General features: G+C 41.0%; 1 protein-coding gene across 1 annotated transcript in view; it reads left to right on the top strand.

Moving 5' to 3' along the window:
* The first annotated feature begins 44 nt into the window (after positions 1 to 44).
* CLIC5 (chloride intracellular channel 5) overlaps positions 45 to 21,057 on the top strand; it is a 157,378-nt gene continuing 136,365 nt past the window's right edge. The window contains exon 1 of the mRNA XM_025418932.3: positions 45 to 649. Coding sequence (XP_025274717.3) covers positions 125 to 649 — 525 coding nt within the window. The 5' untranslated portion in view covers positions 45 to 124. The remainder of the gene's footprint in view (positions 650 to 21,057) is intronic.

Below are 21,057 nucleotides of genomic sequence, written 5' to 3'. Positions count from 1 at the left end.
TTGCTAGTTGCTGTGTTTCAAAAGCCTGTTGATTCCTCTGCAAGGGGCTGGAGTATCATCTATCCCTTTATTCATTTCTGGTTCATTCAGGTCTGCCTGCAAAAGATCTATCAGATTCAGGAACATGAATGATGAAGATAGTAACAACATCTATGACACAGTCCAAAGAATAGGCATCTATGAGCTTCCAGATGATCCAGAAGAAAATGAGGTTCCTTCTTATGATAACATCAATGAATGCCTGACAGAAAACCACGTATATGCCAGCGAGCTGGAAACCCATGAGTATGACTCTGTGTCAGTTTACATTGCTGGGGGCAAGGAGGACAGCTTGCCTTCTTCCCAACCAGAAGCAGCAGACTACCTCCTGCCTGATGAGGTATGTCCTGAGTCCCAGGGTCTTCAACCAGGTGAGCTGCAGGAAGACCACGACATCTCAATGGAAGAATTACATTCAGCAACCCAGGACCAGGAGACTGGCCCAGAGGAGTCCCAAGAGGATGGAGGCATGATGGGGGAAGATCTTCCTTCCCCTGCAAACTTCACCATCCAGGAGGGCAGAGCCTTCGTCGCCAGGAATTCTGCTAATGAGGGTTTGGAAGAAAATCAATCAACTTCCATGGACCCTGAGATAAGCCTGTTTGTGAAGGTAAGGGCTATCTCTACATAGGCACACTTGCATGTGTAGATGGCATAACTGGGGTTTTCTTTTGCTCCGAGCATCCAGGGAAAGATGAATGATGTCATCTTAAGACATATTTAAGAGTGAGGCTGGTTAAATAGTCAATGCCAGAGTTCACTCAGGACTGCTCAAAGGTATAAGAATTGGAAAGCACATTTAAATTGTGTGTCAAATCACTGACCTTTATATACCACGGGCAAAGCATGTTTTTAAGAGTTTACTTACAAGTGAGCAGAAAATGCGGTTCAAATCCTTACCTTTGTGACAGTGTGACAGACGTTAAGTACATTCCTGTCTGGTTAAACTTTTTTTGTCAATTTGATTTTCAAAAATGAAACCAAGTCTTGTGAGAGGAAGTCAAATCAGTAGTCGGCCAGGCACTGGGGTTTCCTTCTTAGCATTTCCAAGGTCACAGATACTTCAGATACATGGTTAATAAACGTTACCTCTGTCACTGAGTCTGCCCTTTTGGCACCAATATAACTAAAATATCTGATGAAGTAATATGATCTTGGTTGTAGTAGTAGTAAGATACTAATAGCCAGTGTTAAAGTTTAATGCTTATGGTATATAAACTCAGAACTTTGGTAATCTTGGTTTTATACTGACATCGTGATAAAGACTATTTATTACAATATTATCAAAACATAAAAAAGCATTTCAGGGCTAGACAAATCATCTTTATGAACCAAGAATGCAGAACACTTTTCCCCAACATCCACTCCCTGACAATATTCATATTTACACATTTCTTAGTATGAAGATGGCATATTAGTAAATACTGCTATTCCTTGATAAAAATAAACCTACAAAACACTCAGTTCACGCTTATTTCTCTCCTTTGTGGTTTCCAATAACTCCAATAAAATATACTTTATTTGCTAATTTAATATATTGATTTTTTTACTTTGTAATTTTCCCTAGATGTTTTGTGTGTGAATTGTGTCTCCTTTCTTCTATCATGAAGTCTTTAAAAAGCACCTAGCAGAGTGTTTGACTCATACTTAGATACCCGACAAAACTTGCCTGATATTATGTTGAGCATTTGGTGGGGAAAAGGGGTATGGAAGACAGGGCAGGATTTTATATCAAGAAATCAGCGATGTGGTGCAGGAGACAGACTTGCTCATGGTTAATTTTGGTGAACTCGAGGCTGGAGCTCAGTGCTGTGGGTATTCTGGGAGGGAGTGCTCAAGTGTGCAGGAAGGAATCAGGAGAGGTTCTACTGAGGAGCTCACTGACATTCAAGCAGGTGCATTCAAGCAGCCTTCCACTTCCAAATCCACATCACTGTTATATTAGTAACAAACAAACAAACAAACAAACAAACAAAATAACCCACAAAATCCCACACCCGGTGAGGACTGGTAGGCGTATCTTTTTCAGGACAGAATCGTCCATGCAACTTTATGCAACAGACAAGGTGGGTCGTCATTATGATCATCGTCATCACTATGGACACATCAAGACATTTGTAAATTTGACAAAGCATTGATTTCACCAGAAATTAGCTTGCCACTGGTGTTGAACAAAACAGAAGTGTGTTTGTTGGGGGGGAACAGAAATATTGGCGTCTCCAGCTGGTATTAGCAACAGGAAAAACTGTTTGGTAGTAATGTGCGGTCCTATGTTATTTAAGATCTGTAGTTCCCGAAAGCAAATATTGGAGCTAATTAACTCTTTAGGTTTACATTCTTTTTTCATAATTGTTAACTAATAGACCTCAGCTCCTATGTGTGAACTCTTTTAAAAGATACTCAGCAGCACTCAGTAAGAAGAATGGCAGTCATAATCCCTGCTTCCCAATCCTCCACCCATCCCCACTGCCGTTCTTTATTCAGTGTTGAATGGAAATTATACACGAAGGCAGGGAGTACAGGGGCTTCTCTGCTTACTTGGGAGTGGAGAGTCTGAGTGTAACCTGTTCAGGCTCCTTCCTCCTTCCAGCTTTGGGGTGGGGGGATGGCAAAATGCTGGATGCCCCACCTTGGATGGAGCTCGAGTGGGCTTTATGGCTCGCCATCTTTTTAGCAGGGCTTGTTGCCATGGAGTCCTGGGGTTTATTCTTTCCCTGAGCTGTTTCAGTGTAGACCACTTTGGCTGCATCTAAGTCCATACTCACTTGCATGCATTTTCAGCTGTTCTAGGCAAACCAGTGAAAATATCATGCAGGTTTGCCTAACATTTTACTGAGGTGCAGCCATTTCAGGGTGTTGGGTGATTACCTAATTAAAAGATATCATTTATTTATTTAATTAAACAGATATTGTGCCAGGCTTTGGTTTACAGCAATGAAGAAAACAAAGTCCTGGCTCGCCTGCACTTTGCATTGTAGTTGAAAAACAACTGATGGACAAATAGGTAACTACAAAATATGCCTGGTGGTGATAGTGCCTTTAAGAAATATAAAATGGCATAATGGGTGTGAGCATGTCCTATTGCTGTCACACTTTGTGGCTTGAAACAACACAAATTTATTCTCTTCTAGTTCTGGGGATCAGAAATCTGAAATAAGTCTTATGGAGCTAACAGTAAGTTGTCAGCAGGGCTGTGTTCTTTCTGGGGGCTCAGGGAACAATGTATTTCTTTCCCTCTTCTAGTTTCTAGAGGCTGTCCTCATTCTTGGCTCATGGCTCACATCATATCACAGTGGCCCTTCCTGCTTTTCTCCTCATCCTGCCTTCTTCTGATCTGATTCCTCTTGCATCTCATAAAAAGACTTGTGATTAGTTTGGGTCCATCTGGATAATACAGAATAATCTCTATTTTAAGATCCTTAACTTAATCACATCTGCAAAGTCCCTATTGCCACAGAAAGCAACACTCATGGGTTCTGGAAATTAGGACATGGACATACTTGGGAGTCATTATTCAGCTTCCCACAGTGGGACAGAGTGACAGTGAGGAGGGAAGCCAAGGAGGCAGGGTGGCCGGAGTGGGGGAGTGAGAGAGGTAAGGTAGCAGCAGGTAAGGCCAGAGAGATGGAGATGGGCACAGAGCATGTGGAAGAGGATCTTTCACTTTCACTCAGAGTGATATGGGGAGTCATTGGAGCTGGCTTTCTTTTTTTTAAGATTTATTTATTTGAGAGGGAGAGAGAGACAGACAGACAGACAGAGATACAGCATTGGGGAAGGAACAGAAGAAGAGGAAGAAAGAGAATCTCAAGAAGACTTCCCACTGAGTGCATAGCCCGAATCAGGGCTTGATCCCATGACCTTAAGACCATGACCTGAGATGAAATCAAGGTCAGTCACTGAACCAACTGAGCCACCCAGGCACCCTGTGGCTGCCCTTTTGATGGCAGACTGTAACAAAGAAAAAATAGAAGCAGAAAGGACAGTTTGGAGGCAGGTGAAAAACTAGGCAAGAGATGATAGTGGATTGGCCAATGGTGACCACAATGGAGGTAGCACAAAGTAGGACTACAATGGCTTTGAAGAGTGACCCCAGAGGTTCTGCTGATGTGACATAAAAAAAGAGAAAAGCCAAGGCTGACTCTAAGGGTTTTGACCAGAGCCACTGAGTGAATGGAGATGTTATTCCCATTTCACCTATGGACCTCTTCTCCAGGACCACATGAGCAAGAAAATGTGCTCGTATCACTCATACACTATCTTTCCTCCCTCTCTCCTCTCTCCCTCCCTCCATCCTTCCTTTCTTCCTTCCTTCCATCCTTCCTACCATCCAGCCATCTATCCATCCATTCAACATTTACAACATACTAACTACATGCCAGGTACTGGATAAGAGATGAACACACCACGTCTTAATGCCAACTGTCCTGTAAGGGAAGACAGAGAAACACAATTCTTAAAGATAATAAAAGGAAATAAATAGTTGCTTCTTGGTCATTTACTGAGATCCAGTGGGGGAAAAAGGTCTCTAGTGAGAGTTGCAGTCCACCTTCCATAAACTTCCTGGGTTTTCAAAAGCTAAAGTTTTTTGGGGGGCAAATAAAAATTCATCATTGCAGGTGAGAAACTATAAAATCCTATTGAGGAAAAGAGGGAAATTTGGCTGGATTGGGATATTGTTATGTGGCTCAGTTGAGGAGCCAATGAGGACATTGTGGGCAGTGGGTTCAGCATAAGCAAAGGCACAGCAAATACCAACATGTGTATGACTCCATCTGTTTGGCTGGAGCAGAGAGGTATGCATAGGTTCAAGCAGATGATGAGATTGAAGGCCTAGGAAAGTAGTTTGCATGGCAAACTGGGGGGCTTGCAGTTTATTTTGAAAGCAACTGAGAGTGAGATCAAGAGTAAAGCAATGTTTACAGTGACGGTTAAGCAAATTAAATAGCATTGTCACTTATTGTGTGGATCAGGACCAAACAGACGTGTAGCAAGCTTCATTTCTTTTTGTTTGTTTTTGTGTTTTGTTTTTGCAAGCTTCATTTCTAAAACGAGTTCAAGCATTTAGATGTAAACCCATTGCGTATAATGATTAGCTATATATTTTTTTGTTAATTTATTCATTCAACTAAGCATCTGGGTATGTCCAATATTTAGATACCTGGCTACGCACACATAAATTTCTGGAAAAAGCTAGTCAGTGTGATGTTGATTTGTATATTATCTATGTGTATATCTAGTTTGGTTATATTTGGTCTGGAGAGTATATAGATTCAGCACAAAGTTTTTATTGATATTGTTTTAGCATAGTTTCCAATAAAAAAAAATGTGTTTGTGTGATCTGTCGCAGCGATCTGAACTACTTAAAAGTTGTAGCTAGCACTTACATGTCTAGAAATGGCTGGAGCCCTGTAAAGGTCTTCCTATTCTATGATCCCTGGTGTCAATAATAAGGCATGTCAAGTTGGTAACACCGTGAGAAGAGACAAGTCTGAGCCTGTTGCATAGGCCCAATCTTTCATGGGGCAAATGAAGCATATATAAAAAATGGAGCAATGAGCAGGTTTGAACAAAGATTTCTATTCTTATCATAATTTCCTCTTAATTAGGGTGCTGGGAACACAGTCAAATCCCAATTTTATTCAAAATATTTTTCTGGGTGCCATATGAATTAGTTTGCTTTGTGAACCAATGCCATCAGTCAAAGAGGTCACAGAATTCTGGTGCTATGACAAGAAAATTAAAACCCAGCGGGGCCCACAAACTTGCCCATGGCTGCCTGCAAATTAGTAGCAGCCTGGGACTTTGGCCTCTAAATCCAGGGCACTTCCCTTTATATCGGCATTCCTAGCCTCGGATGCTGGATATTCACAGAAGTGCTTCAGGAGGTTCTGGAACATTCTAAAAGTCTATGCAAATTTTTTTGTGGAAGGTAATCTCAACAGGGTTCATGAACCCTCAACATTATTTATCATTGTGATGGATTCCACTTGCCCTACCTAGGTATTCATGTCTTGTACGTCCATGTGGGAGGAAGTAGAATGTGTGATGAGTGACCCAATTAATGCCTTTTCTTTCCAACCAGCTCCTTGCTCTAAGCCTTTTAGTATCTTGAGAAACTATGTGAAGAAACCCTCCTGAAAGAGTAATGAAGGAGCAGTCCCTGATTCATCATGTGGGGACTATGTCACCTCTGAAAATGAAGGCAATGTAGTATATTCTAACATAACTTCCATACTAGGATCCACCTGTTTTCTAGGGGACATTTTTGGACATTTTTCCCTTGCAAGCTTCACGTCAACATAGCCACAACTACCTTAGTGTGCAGTATCACCACTTATACAAACTAAAACTTTTGACTAACGTAGGTTTCCACATCTTCACTTCCCAACGGTCTAGTCAATTTCACCTCCTGAATGTTCTCGTCTCTCCAGCTTGGCTACCACTGGCCACCGTCATTCTGGCCACAGTTATTCAACTGGTCACTCTGTCTCTAGGCTCATCTCCCTCTCAAGAAGCCCCCACATAGTGACCAGAATGGTCCACATAAAGAGCACATCTGCCCATGCCTTTTTCTAGCTCTGCAGTGGCTCCCCACTGTCTCCAGGAAAAAGGCCAGAAGGAAGACAATATGTTATGAAGGTGTTCGTGTTCCGTCAGGCTTGCAGCCAAGACCTACCTCATCAGGTGCTACTCCCCACTCACTCTTTGCCTCAAAAAATGTTGACTTGTATTTTACTGCACCCTTCATACCGTGTAAAGCCTGGGCTTTTGCTCAAGCTGTCCCTTTTAATGCTATCCTTTCTGGAGGTAACCCACTGTCCCAGAAGTCATATTTTGCAGGTGCATCTCCTGGCCCCTCCAGGTAGGGCTGGACTGAGTCTCCTCTGGTGCTGTTCATTGCTCTTACCTCAACATATCAGTTTTCCAGGGTTCTTATAACAAAGTACCTCTACTGCATGGCCTAAACAAAAGAAATTCATTTTTTTAATCAAGGTGTCGAAAGAGTTGGCTTTTTTCAAGGCCTCTCTCCCTGGCTTGTAGATGGTCATTTTCCTCCAGTGTCTTCACATGGTCCTTTCTGTGTGTGTGTCTGTGTCCTGATTTCCTCTTTTTTTTTTTTTTTTTTGATTTCCTCTTTTTATAAGGATAACCAGTCATATGGGACCAGACCTTTCCTAATGATCTCATTTTAACTTCATTACCTTGTTAAAGACCCTGTTTCCAAATACAGTCACATTCTGAGATACTAGGGATTAGTATTAATCATACACATTTTGGGAGAACATAATTCAGCCTGTAACACTGAATGTTAGGATAACCTCTTTGTGTCTGCATCTGTCTCTTTAGCTGTGAATCCCTGAAGGAAGATCTGCCTTTTATATATACTCATATACCCAATCCATGGCTACTTAAATGATGGTTGAAGGAAGGAATGGAGGGAGGAAGGAAGGAAGGAAGGAAGGAAGGAAGGAAGGAAGGAAGGAAGGAAGGAAATGAGTTACCCCCAGGATGCTCAGGGCAATGCAGCAGGAGGAAGACTGGCCCAGTGGTGCTCCAAGCACCTGTATTAGTTTCATAGAGACTCTGTGACCATAAACCAGGAGGCTTAAAACAATAGGAATTTATTCTTTCACAACACTAGAGGTCAGAAGTCTGCAGTCAAGGTATTGGCAGAGTCCTATTCCTTCTGACAGCTCTAGGGGAGGGTCCTTCCTTGCTTGTTCTAGCCTCTGGTGGCTCTTGGCATCCCATGGCTTGGGCCTGCATCTCTCCAGGCTCTGCTCCATCATCGCATGGACTTCTATCTGGTGTCTGTCTCTGCTTTCTCCTCTAAAGATTTTATTTATTTATTTGAGAGAGAGAGAGAATGCTCAAGAGAGAGCATGAGCAGGGGAAGTGGCAGAGGGAGAGGGAGAAGCAGGTTCCTCACTGAGTAGGGAGCTAACACTGAGCAGGGAGTTGACAATGACACAGGGCTTGATCTCAGGACCCTGAGACCATGACCTGAGCCGAAGGCAGACACTTAACTGACTAAACTACCCAGGCATCTCTCGCCTCTCTTCTCTTATAAAGACTTGTCAATGGATTTAAGACCCTTCCTAATCCAGGATGATCTCATCTCAGGATCCTTAATTTAATTACAGCCACAATGACCCTTTTTCCAAACAAGGTCACATTTATAGGTTCTGGTTGGACCTATCTTTGGGTAGGGAGGCACTCTAACTCACTACAGCCCCTGCAGGTAGGAATTAGTTGAGTTGAAGCATGGGAACACGGACAGCCACTCCTGGGATCCATATTTGCACCAAATGCAAGGGGTTCTGTGAGAAGTCAGTGGACTGTTTGCACCTTCATCTCATTAGATCCCAGACATGGATGAGAATGCCTGGCACGTTCTTAACATCATTCTGAAGCTGGGCAGAAAGCCAATATTCTGAGTGCTTAATTTGATTTGTTGAGCTCTGAAGGAACATTAGAATCAAGGGACTTGAGGATTCCCGCAGCTGTCAGTGTTAAACAGTACAAGGAGCCCCCTGTGGTAACAATGTCACCATAGCTAATGCAATGTGTCCTTGTTCCTGGGTCTGCCTTTATGCTTCTGCATCCATATAATTGACCAAACACAGTCTGTCAATAGACATAGAAGCCAAACCAAACACATTAACCAGGAGAAAGTGAGTAGTGTCAACACTGGGGGAGAGAACACCAACTGGCCAGGAAGGGGCTGCCAATCAGAATATTGGGGGGAGGGGCACAATGCTGGACTAGTGGATGCTGGATCCTTTTCTGGGCTCCCATTTTCTAAAGAGTAGCTGGCCAGATTGTTAGGTCTTTGAGGAAGGGGCCACATTTTCCTTTATCTCTGCAGCACAGTGTCCTGTGGGCTGCTGGACTTGTCATAGGGATTCCTTAAATGTTGGTCAGAGTAAAGTGAACTCTCAGGTATCTTTCACTCACCAAATGGAGTTAAGATCATTTCTTGGAACAAAATTGCATACTGGACACTTAACTTCTCTGCATTAAGCTCTGCCCCTTGCCAACGTGATCAAGTCCACCCTGGAGCAGGACCCCAGCCCTGACCCAACAGCCTAATGGTCTCTCTGGTCCCAGCACCCTCCACATTGTGCCTCATTCATTATGCTCCAGGAATGCCGAGCTCCCTGCGAATTGGATGCTGTTTTGCCCTAGCTGGCTTTGCCTATACGGACTCCTCTGTCTATAGCATTTCCTCCCCTCTGTCAACTGACCAACTTCCATTCATCTTTCTGGCCTTGAATACCTTGGGAAGCCAATTCTAAACCTCCAGGCTGTTCTGTGTGATACTCCCTTAGTGCTTACCTCCATCTTAGCAGGTGTCACCTAATATTGCAGTCATCCAGGCTGCTCTTCATTGGTCTGAAAGCTCCACAGAGAAAGTGCTCTGGGCCGCATCTTACTCACCTGTGTAGGTACACTCACTGTTAGCATGGATCCTGGCCCATAGTTGAGTCTCTTAAATATTTGTCAAATTGACTGAAATTGAACAGGATATGGGGAGAGCAGTTAAGTTATTTTCTGAAGAAAAACCTTATTTGTATTTTTCTGGGAAATGTGCTCAGCGTTAAAGCAAAGGCTCTTATGACGCTGCCTCCATTGATATTTCACTTTGAGGTAGGGGTGGGTGGATGGTGAGTTCTGATGAGAAACCAGCTGATATAGAGGGAAGAACCAAAGGGGAAATTCTTATTTACTGAACGTTTACTTTGAACCATGGTGTGGTTCAAATACCTGATCTCCTGGTATTATTTCTGTAATAAGAATGAGGAGCTAGATTCCCATCTGGATTCTGACATTGACTAGCTGTGCAACATTGGGGAAGTCACATGCACTCTCTGGGCCTTAGATATCTCACCTGTAGAAAGGACGGTTGTATGAGATGAGCCCAAGAAGCCCCACTGGTTCTAACCTGCCATGCCCAGAACTCTGTTCTACCCTACAGTAAAATTGTCTCCAACCCATGGGGACCCTCCATCTGTCACGTCTTGAGTTTATATTTTTGCCATACTTTGAAGTATATATTGAACCTACTCTTAGGCAGTCCTGTGATTTTTAAAATAAGGGAAGGAGGAAATGATGAGTAACAAAGAAAGATGTTCTCACATAGAAACAGGATTTTGACTCAAATCATACTGAATAATATTAGGTTTTGGAACTTTTCTCCCCCTTAAATAGGTTTGTTATTTGCATGATTCAAAATCTGAGGATGGAAAAAATGGAATCTCTCCTCCATCATACCCACTCAGATACCCCATTTCCATTTCTGAAGCAATTCATTCTAAAAATTTCATGTATATACTTCTTGAGATATGCTGTGCACATTCCAGCATATATATGTATGTCCAATATTTGAAATTCTCTCCTTTTTTTCCATTTTATTTAATACTTATGATATTACCATATACCCTATTCCGTACCTTCCTTCCTTGGGGCAAATTTATTGGGGTATAATTTGCATACATCTAGCAACTTTAAGTGTACACTTCAATAAGTTTTGACAAGTGTATATAATTGTGTAGCAACCACCACACTCACCATGTAAAACATTTCCATCATCTCAAAACGTTCCCTCCTGTTCATTTGCCATGAATCTCCTCCCAGCCATCCTCTGACTCCTGGAAACCACTGATCCTTTTCTATTGCTGTAGTTTTGCTTTTTAAAAAGTATCATATAAGTGCGGCCCGGGTGGCTCAGTGGTTTAGCGAGGCCTTCAGCCCAGGGCGTGATCCTGGAGACCTGTGATTGAATCCCACATCGGGCTCCCCGCAGGGATCCTGCTTCTCCCTCTGCCTGTGTCTCTGCCTCTCTCTCTCTCTCTCTCTCTCTGTGCCTCATGAATAAATAAAATAAAATCTTAAAAAAATATATCATATAAATGGAGTTAAACTCTGTATAATCTTTTGTGTGTGGTTTTTTCACTTAGCATTATGCTTTTGAACTCATCCATGTTTATATATATAGCTCCCTTTTATTACTAAGTAGTATTCCATTGTATGAATACACCACAATTTGTTCATATATTCATCAGTTGATGGACACTTGGGTTCTTTCTCCTTTGGGGCTATAATAATAAAGTGACTGTAAACATGAACACATAAGCTTTTGTATTGACTATGTTTTCATTTCTCTTGGGCAAATACTTAGGAGCAGAATTATTGGCTCATATGGTCAGTGGGTATTTATCCTTATTAAAAACTTTCAAATTATTTTCCAAATGACTGCCATAATTTGTATGAGATTTCTAGTCACTTTCTTTCCATAGTATTGAAATACTTAGTATTTCAATCTTTTAAGTTTTAGGCATATTGGTAAATGTATAGTGGTGTTTCCTTACAGCTTTAATTTACATTAAAAACATTTAATCCCAGTATGTTAACATACAGTGTTATTTTTTTTAAGATTTTATGTATTTATTCATGAGAGACACAGAGACATAAACAGAGGGAGAAGTGGCTCCTCAAAGGGAGCTCAATGCAGGACTCAATCTCGTGACAAGGATCATACCCTGAACCAAAGACAGATGCTCAACCACTGAGCCACTTGGGCATCCTTATACAGTGTTATATTAGTTTCAAGTATACAATATAGTGATTAAACAGTTCTATACAACATGCAGTACTCATCACAACAAATGCCCTCCTTCATCCTCATCTCCTATTTCCCTATCCCCCCTCCAACCTCCCCTCTGGAACCATCAGTTTGTTCTCCATAGTTAAGAGTTGGTTTCTTGGTTTGTCTGTCTCTCTTTCTTCCTCCTATGTTCATTTGTTTTGTTTCCTAATTTACACATATGAATGAATTATATCACTTAGCATTATATTCTCAGGCTCCACCCATGTTATTGCAAATGGCAAGATCCCATTCTTGTTTAAGACTGAATAATATTCCATTGTATATATCCACCACCTCTACTTCATTCATTCATCAATCGATGGACTCTTGGGCTACTTCCACAATTTGGCTATTGTAAATAATGCCACTCTAATTATAAGAGTGCATGTATCCCTTTGAATTAGTGTTTTTGTATTTGGGGGTAAATACCCAGTAGTGCAATTACTGGATTGCAAGGTAGCTCTATTTTTAACTTTTTGAGGAACCTCTACACTGTCCTCCACAGTGATGGTATTGCCTTTTATTCACATCAACAGTATAAACTATTCCTTTTTTCTTCACATTCTTGCCAACACCTATTGTTTCTTGTGTTTTTGATTTTAGCTAGTCTGACAGATGGGAAGTGACATCTCATTGTAGTTTTGATTGGCATTTCCCTGATTATGAGTGATGTTCAGTTTTTATTACTTTATATGGTATCTTCTTATATTGAATTTTAAGAGTTTTTTATATAGTAACAATACAATTTCTTTATTAGATAAGTGTTTTACAAATAGTTTACAAGTCTGTGTCTTTTGAACAGAGAAGTTTTTGATCTTGAAGAAGTCCACTTTTCAATGTTTTTCCTCTATGGTTTCTGCTTTTTCTGTCCTTTCTAAGACATAATTGTCTATCCCAAAATCACAAAGATTTTCTTCTATATTTTCATGTCATCTGTAAAAAAAGGACATCTTTATTATTCCTTGGTCCAATCTGTACTCTTTCTTTTACTCCTTCCTTCCTTGCTTTCCATTCTTAGAAGGAAAACATTCAATCTTTCCTCATTAAGGTTGATGTTAACTATATGCTTTTCACAGATGTATTTTTTAAAGATTTTATTTATTTATTTGAGAAAGCAGAAGGGGAGGGGCAGAGGGAGAAGCAGACTTCCCACTAAGCAGGGAGCCCCATGTGGGACTCGATCCCAGGACCCTGAGATCCTGACCTGAGCCAAAGGCAGATGCTTAACCAACTGAGTCACCCAGGTATCCCTCACAGATGTCTTAAGTTCCTTTCTACTCCTAGTTTTTTTGAAAGTTTTTAAAGGCATGAATGCCTATTGAATTTTGCCAAACTTGAGGTTATCATGCGGTTTTTCTTTTCTTTTTTTTTTTTTTAAGATTTTATTTTAGAGAGAGAGAGCAAGCATGAGTGAGCAAGAATGGGTAAGCAGGGGGAGATGCAGAAAGAGAGGGAGAGTCTCAAGAAGACTCCATGATGAGCCCTGAGACCATGACCCCAGACAAAATCAAGAGTCTTTTGCCTAACTGACTGAACCACCCAGGCACATAATCGTGTGATTTCTCTGTTACTGTGAAATAAATTCTTTGATTTTTCAGGTGCTAAACCAACCTTACTAGGGTCAACCTTACTTCATCATGATTTATTATTATCATTATAGATTGCTAGATTTGACTTACTACAATTTAGTTAAAATGTTTTCGTCTATGTTCATAAGGAATATTAATTAGTCTGTAGTTTTCTCTTTTCTTTGTAGTTTTCTTTTAATTTACTTGTCAGGTTTTGTTATAGGGATAATGCAGACCTTATAGAATGAGTTGAGAATGTGTTTCCTCCTCTCCTGTTTTCTGGAAGAGCTTTTGTAGAATTGATACTGTTTTCTTTAATAGTTTCATAGAATTTGTCAGTGGAGGCATCTTCACTAAAGATTTCTTGGTGGGAAGGTTTTTCCCTCCCTTAAAATTCAGTGTACTTAATAGATACAGAGATATCCAGGGATATTTTTCTTTGTGGATGAATTTGGTCAATCTTGCCCCTCAAGGTATTTGTTGATTTAATCTAAGTATTGAATTTACTGCCAATTCTTTCCTTATCATATTCATGTTTTCTTCTACCTTCTTAAATATAGTCTATTCTTAATGATAATTTTAATATCCTTGTACACTAATTCTATCATCTTATCTCTATATATCCATATATATGATATGGAGTTTATTTTTATTGATTGGCTTTTTCTTTAATTATGAATTATGTTTTCCTAGTTATTTGCAAAGTCTAGTAATAGATTTTGGCTGCCAGACCTATGAGTTTTATGCTGTTTGATACTGGATTTTGTTGTGTGTCTTTAAGTAATGTTAGGCTTTATTTTGAGATGCAGCTAAGTTACTTGGAATTAATTTGATCCTTTTGGAGCTGACTTACAATTTTTGTAAAGGTGAGTCCTTAAGTCCCATCCTAGAAATGGTTTAGAGCTAATTTAGCTCCATTACTAAAGCAATATCCTCCTGAGGATTCTATCTAATGTGTTCGAGGAGGTCTTTCCACTCTGATAGCTGGGAACCAAACTACTACAAGTCCTATGTGAGATCCTAAGATTGTTTCTCCTACTCATTTCCAGTTCTTTCCCCATACTTGGTAGTTTCTCCCTCCCTCTCTCTCATTCTCTCTCTCTACAGCTCTATCCCCTCTAGTATTCAGATGAGAGAGACAATCAGGCTCTATTTGGGTTCCAAGCTGCCTATCTACAATGTTCAAAAACCATCACTTCATATAGTTGGTTTGCATAACTAGTTGTTTAAAGTAAATTTCTCATTATTAAGTGTAAGTCTGGATCCTTTTCCTCCATTCTGGCCAGAAGGGGAGGTTGTCCTAATTGACTTTAAGTTTTCCATTTCTTTTGAATTGCTTCTCCTTTCTTTCGAAACATTGGCCCCTTGAATTCAAACTTGAATCACAGTTTGGAATGTAGTCATAAAGTCCAACTGTACTAAAATCTAATGATAATGACACTAAAGTGATTTTGTGGGAGACAACTATAGCAAATATTTTGGCCTTCGGACAAAGGTTGCTTGCTGACCTTCCTTCTTTCCATTCTCTTTTAAGAGTATGTTGTCACATGCAAAGTCTTTATTTTGTATCTTTGAAGAGACAGGAAAACAAATGTCCCAGCTCACTCACCAGCACAAGCCAGAATGCAATGCCATATATTAACCTCTTACCATTCAAATTCTGGTGATTCCATCAATTCCTCTGGAAAATTCTAGGAGGAGTGAGCTTTCCTACTCCCAAAAGGGAATCCTATTCTCAAGCTACCTTCCAGTACCCAGGCCCCAAGTGTCCAGAATGAATTTATGGGCCAACTGTATTGTATACAAGGGAAAGTGTGCTAAGTGGTAGCTCTGCTCTCAGATGATACTCCCTCAAAAATATGAGATGACCCCCCATGTGAGTGAGGCTTGAAACCAAGTGTTTTGTGCAAGACAAACACCTTGTGAAGACAAAGATTAAAATTCTGGGCTTTAAGCCATGCCTCACTTTTATGCTTTATAGCAGAGCCTTCCACATCCCTTCATGAGCCTGTGGGTCAACAGAAGTTCTAGACCTGTCACAAGCCATCAGCCTCCCATTATTGCCAAGGCTTGGTGCATAGCAGTAACATGGCAACAGCCAAAATAAATAAGAAAATGTATTGTTTAGGAAACCACTAATGTTCTGAGGTTTCAATGATAACAACTGCATAGCAAATATGTGGGGTGATGATGAGTAATGGACATCAGTGCTTCTCGTTGACTTCACTACAACAGTGTGAGATTTCCCCTTCAGAAATATTCTAGCCCTGTTCTTCTGTACTGGCAGGAAAGGCAGGCACTGGGTAGATAGTCTTTTTATATTTCAGTAGCAACCGCCTATAAACTGGTTTGGTTTTTATAGAACTGTGCTATTTGAAACAATAGACATTAGCCACATATGGCTATTTAAATTTAAATTACTTTCAATGAAAAAATATTGAAAATTTGATTCCTCAGTCATGACATCCACATTTCAAATGCTCAACAGCCACATGTGGCTAATGGCCACTGTATTGAAAAGTTCAGATATGGAATATTTCTACTACTGCAGAATGTTCTATAGGACAGTGCTATCATAGGGTGAGCAGGGTTCAGATCTGGCATGAACATCAATCAGCTGTGCGGTCACAGGTCACTTTCTGAACCTTTACTCTTTTGTCTGAACATAAGAGATTGGGTGATTGACTTTAGGGAGACAAGATAATGGGTATGCCCACAAAATGAAGAAATCAACAATGAAAATTATTCACAAAATAAACAATACCTGTGCTACAAGTTCATCGAAATCAATTGGCTTAAAATGGCAACTATTTAGGCAAAGGTCTTCAACTAATAATCAGCTCTTGTGAGTCTCAATAAAGCTATCAATATCCATGGGCGAAGCCCAGGCTCACAGAGTCTCTCTGTGGCAAGTGCTATCCATCAAAGCCACAGTAACTTTGAGGATCGAAGAAGCTGCCCCTTCAGCAACTAGGGCCGAATGGAACATTAATCCTGAAACCAAGCCACATAGATCAGGGTCCTTCTCCATATTCAAAATAACTTGTCAGGTTAAAGCAGGGAAAGTTACCTGGAGTGAGGGAAGGGGGTTGTTTATTGAGGAAATGTGAGGGTGAAGGTTGAACAATTATCTGGCAAGTAAGGTAAGTTCTGATTCTATAATAAAAAATGTAATAGCTGTGAGAATGAGCTCCAGTTAATTGTCTTCACCTTCCTGTGTGTCACTTTCATCTTTCAAATCAAAGGTCAATTAATCTTTATTGAGCCTGTACTCTGTACTTCACGTGCTGATACTGTGAGAGTTAGAAAAGCAGTCTAAGATGGGTTTCTTTCTGTGACTGTGACCAGCTGGCTCAGGAAGAAGGATTAACACTGTGAACCATTTAGGAATTAATAGAGAAACAGTTTCTAGAATATATGACACATCATACCAAATGAACACTAAAGGCATTCAGAGATGAAAGAGAATTGGATATATCAGGGAAGGCTTCATGGAGGAAGCAGGTTTTAAACTTTGAAGGAAATGCAAGCACTGGGTTGCAGGTAGGAATTAAGGAGTAGATTCCAGGCCTCAGCAATTCAGTGTCTTTCTCAATCCCATGTCATCTTGGAAGGCAGTTTGGCAAGGTGTTTTGTTTTTTTTGTTTGTTTTTTTAAAATATTTTATTTATTTATTTAAGTGGGGAGGTGCAGGGGAAGAGGGAGAAAGAGAGAATCTTCAAGCAGACTCCCTGCTGAGTGTGGAGCCCTACACAGGCCTCACAATGCTGAGACTGTGACCTGAGCCAAAATCAAGAGTCACATACTTAAGAGTGCCTGGGTGGCTCAGCGGCTAAGCATCTGCCTTCTGCTCAGGATGTGACCCCGGGATCAAGTCCTGCATCAGGCTCCGAGCAGGGAGCCTGCTTCTCCCTCTCCCTATATCTCTGCCTCTCTCTCTGTGTGTCTCATGAATAAATAAATAAAATCTTAAAAAAAGATAATTCAGACACTTAACCAACTGAGCCACCCAGGCACCTCTAACAAGATATTTTATAGTAGAAACCATGGAGTTGGACAATGTGATTCAAATCCTGGTCCCAGTGCTTATTAGCTATGCAGTGTTGGGCGATTTATTTAACCTTTCACGGGATTGATGTGGGGATGAAACGAGTTCATATATGTTAAAGTCTTAGGTATAAATTAGTCACCATACAACCATTACTGCACCCTCCAATCTCTTTTTCTCAGAGCCTATTTGTTTTTACTTACATTTACATTGAAGCTTCTTCTTTTAATAGTAGCCTCAGTAATTTGTATTAACCTGATCTTTCCATGATTTCGTCAGTTTGGTTTTCCTGACTTAACTTTTGCAGTTAGTAAATATACCCTGTTTAAGTCAAACCAGTCTGCAGATTTGTCTTCATGAATACCTCAGGGTTTTTTTTTGGGGGGGGGTGGGTGGGTGGGTGGGTTGTTTGTTTTTAAAGATTTATTTATTTAGTTAAGAGAAGTGAGAACATGAAAGGGGGAAGGGGCAGAGAGAGAGAGACTCTCAAGCAGATTTCCTACTGACTGTGGAGCTCCTGGCAGAGCTCCAACCCACGACCCATGAGATCATGACCTGAGCTAAAGACATGAGTTGGACGCTTAACCAACTGAACCATCCAGATGCCTCCCCTCTTTTTTTTAAGAATACCTCAGTTTTTCTTATCAAAATACTCATGTCCTGGGACACCTGAGTTCCTCAGTCAGTTAAGTGTCTGACTCTTGATTTCTGCTCAGGTCATGATCTCAGAGTCTTGAGATCAAGCCCCATGTAGGGCTCTGCACTGAGCGGGGAGCCTGTGTGAGATTCTCTCTCACTCTCTGCCCTTCCCCTACACTTGTGCATGCTCTCTTCTCTCTCTCTATAAAAAAAGAAGAAAGAAAGAAAGAAAGAAAGAAAGAAAGAAAGAAAGAAAGAAGAAAGAAAGAAAGAAAGAAAGAAAGAAAGAAAGAAAGAAAGAAGAAAGAAGGAAGGAAGGAAGGAAGAAGAAAGAAAGAAAGAAAGAAAGAAAGAAAGAAAGAAAGAAAGAAAGAAAGAAAGAAAGAAAGAAAGAAAGAAAGAAAAATACTTAGTCTGTAAAGCCCTGAGCAGGGTCCACTTAATCACCAAACTTGAGGCTGGGTCTTAATGTGTTTCCCAGGGCCATATCTAAATTATTCAAGAGACTAATTGGTTTAGGAAGGCCTTCTGTTGTGTCAGTGTTCTTCCCTAGTGGACTCCAAGTTCTCTGAAGGCAAAAACTGGGCCTTGTTCATCTGTGTGTGCCCAGCCAGCATCCTGAAGAGTACATGCCACTTTCTCATTGGTCCATGCCTCCCTAATGAAACTGGCCTCTCTTTGTAAAATGGGCTAGTGATGCTTAACTCCCACTGGCTCCTCTAGGGTAAAGTAATTCAATTCCATTCAATTCAAATGACACTTAGTGAGCATATCCTCTGTGTCTGGTTTAGTGCCAGATGATGGATATCCATTAGACAAACTGCCCACCTAAGGGGCAGTTTCTGCTGCCATGGAGTTAAAGGCCAGTCTATCATCTCTCCTAAGAGAACAAGACCTTAGGAGATGCAGAAGAATCTTATGGAACCTTGTTCCATCCTTATAATCTCTGGCAAACAAACAAACAAACAAACAAACAAACAAAAACCACGCACAAAAAAACCCCTTGAACACCATCTGAATTATGGTCGGCAAGAAGAGTTGCCACTCCCAGATGTGATGGAACTGTGCCTGGTAATGATTCTGGAGAGTGTATGGACCAGGCAGGCTGTGCTGATGAGATAATTCTGATTTACCCAGGCTCTTAGTGATTTCATAGCTTGAGATGAGGAAGGAATTCTACTTCCAAACCTTGCCTTCTGGGTGGGCTTCTGTTCATGTCTTACTGTGACCTCATCACAACACTTATAAGATTACCTGTGGATGTGCAAACCCCCATATGAGCTAGAAGGGCTTCTGTTTGCTCATTATAGGAATGTGATGATGGCTTCAAAAGTAAGGCTTATTTTTCATGTGTGATGAGAGCTTGGAGCCTGGCTATTGGGGTGAGCTCAGCTGACTCCATGATGAGCTACATAGTAGCCCTCTACTCTTCTCAGTCACACAGGGGGCCATACTGTAGATCAGGGGCTGGATCAACCTTCCACAAGGTAAAGCTGTTCCCCTAGCATCTGGAAAAAGCAGGGATATGTTAAGGAAGGTTGAAGGGTAGTGCTCTTGCATAGGCAACAAACTATGCCTGCCACCTGCCCTCAATTCCCCATCTCCCATGTTGCTGGGGCTTTTCTTTCCAATGAGCGTCTTGTTTTAGTGCTGAGGATCCTGCTTTTCTTCCTCTTTCCTGCTGTAAGCAGACTGGCAACATGGGTTTCTGAGTTAAACCTGGGTTCTTGTCCCAGTGAGGATATTTATAAACCAGTTGAACTAGGGCAAATCTCCTCACCTCTTGGAGCCCCAATTTCCATCCATGCCCATGTCACAGACTTGCTTGGAAGATTAAACTGTGGTTATCTAACTCAGTGGGAGCTCACTCAAATATAGACAAGTTAGGTTTGTTATCACCCTGTCTGAGAAGGAGCCACATTGCTGCTACTCAATTCCTCAGGTTAATTTCACATTAAGAAGGAAGCAACATTTCCTCCAGCCTGAACAGGTTCTAGCTATAGAGAGAATAACATACCTTTTGAATTAATTTAAACACAAAACCAAACAGAAACTATACAAATAAAACACGATTGTGTATCTGTTTTAAACCCTAACACTGAGCTCAAATTGCTAAGTAATGTACAGTGTGGTCTTGTTCTTGAAATAGCTAAGACAGGCTGTACACTTCTACAATAATCTCTCCATGAGGATGGGGAGCAAGCCCATCATTGCCCACAACAGTTCTTGTATTGGTAAGTGGTCTTAGTTGCAGACAACAGAATCCCCTCTAGTAGTTTAAGCAGAGAGGGATTTATTCAGGGTGTTAGGAAATTCACAGATTTTTCTGGGATAGTCAGGGGCCAGGCTTAAGTGCTATACACCCAAGGACAGAGCAGCCTAGGGAAACACTGAACCATATTAGGGGTGATTCTAGAGGAAACCCCACTGCTTGCTGCTGGCCTCTGTGACACAAGGGTTAGGCACTAAACTTCCCACCAGATCTGCAACCCAGAGAACCCAATACCTCTGCCACGGTGCTTGTCATTAGATCTCATATGTCATGCACACTGCTGCTATGTGATGCTCCCTTCTGCCAATCCTTTCTCACACATAATGCAATTGTTTAGTGCAATTGAGGACATCTAGACCCTAGCTGCAAAAGAGTCTAAGAAATATAACTTTTGGAGGGAGGGGTGTGAAGGGATCTCTACAGTATAGGAAGCCATGCCAGGAGAGTTTAGAAAGATTTGAGTGAGCCTCTCTGCAATATCTACCACAGAGCACAAGCTCACTTCCACAGTATAAAAGACTTCCCTGGTCCTCTCCCTCTCATACCCGGTGGCTCCCTTCAGATTGTGCCTATGGCACTTCACACATATTCTAGATAGTGCCCCTATGACATTCGATCATCACTACTTGTTCCCACAAAGGTTTTCCTTGTTAAACTGAATCATGACATAGTGGGAAAAGCACTGAATTTAAAGTTAGAATGGAGTTCAAATATCAGATTTACTATTTACTAACTATTTAACTTTGAAGGAAGCTGATTGACATCCCTGATCACTAATATCTCTATTTGGAGAATATGGTATGGTATCTACCGCAGTAGCTTGTTATGGAGAGTGAAG

This window comes from Canis lupus, chromosome 12, assembly GCF_003254725.2.
Source record: "Canis lupus dingo isolate Sandy chromosome 12, ASM325472v2, whole genome shotgun sequence".
NCBI lineage: Eukaryota > Metazoa > Chordata > Mammalia > Carnivora > Canidae > Canis > Canis lupus.
This window is presented reverse-complemented; position numbering and strand designations above follow the sequence as displayed.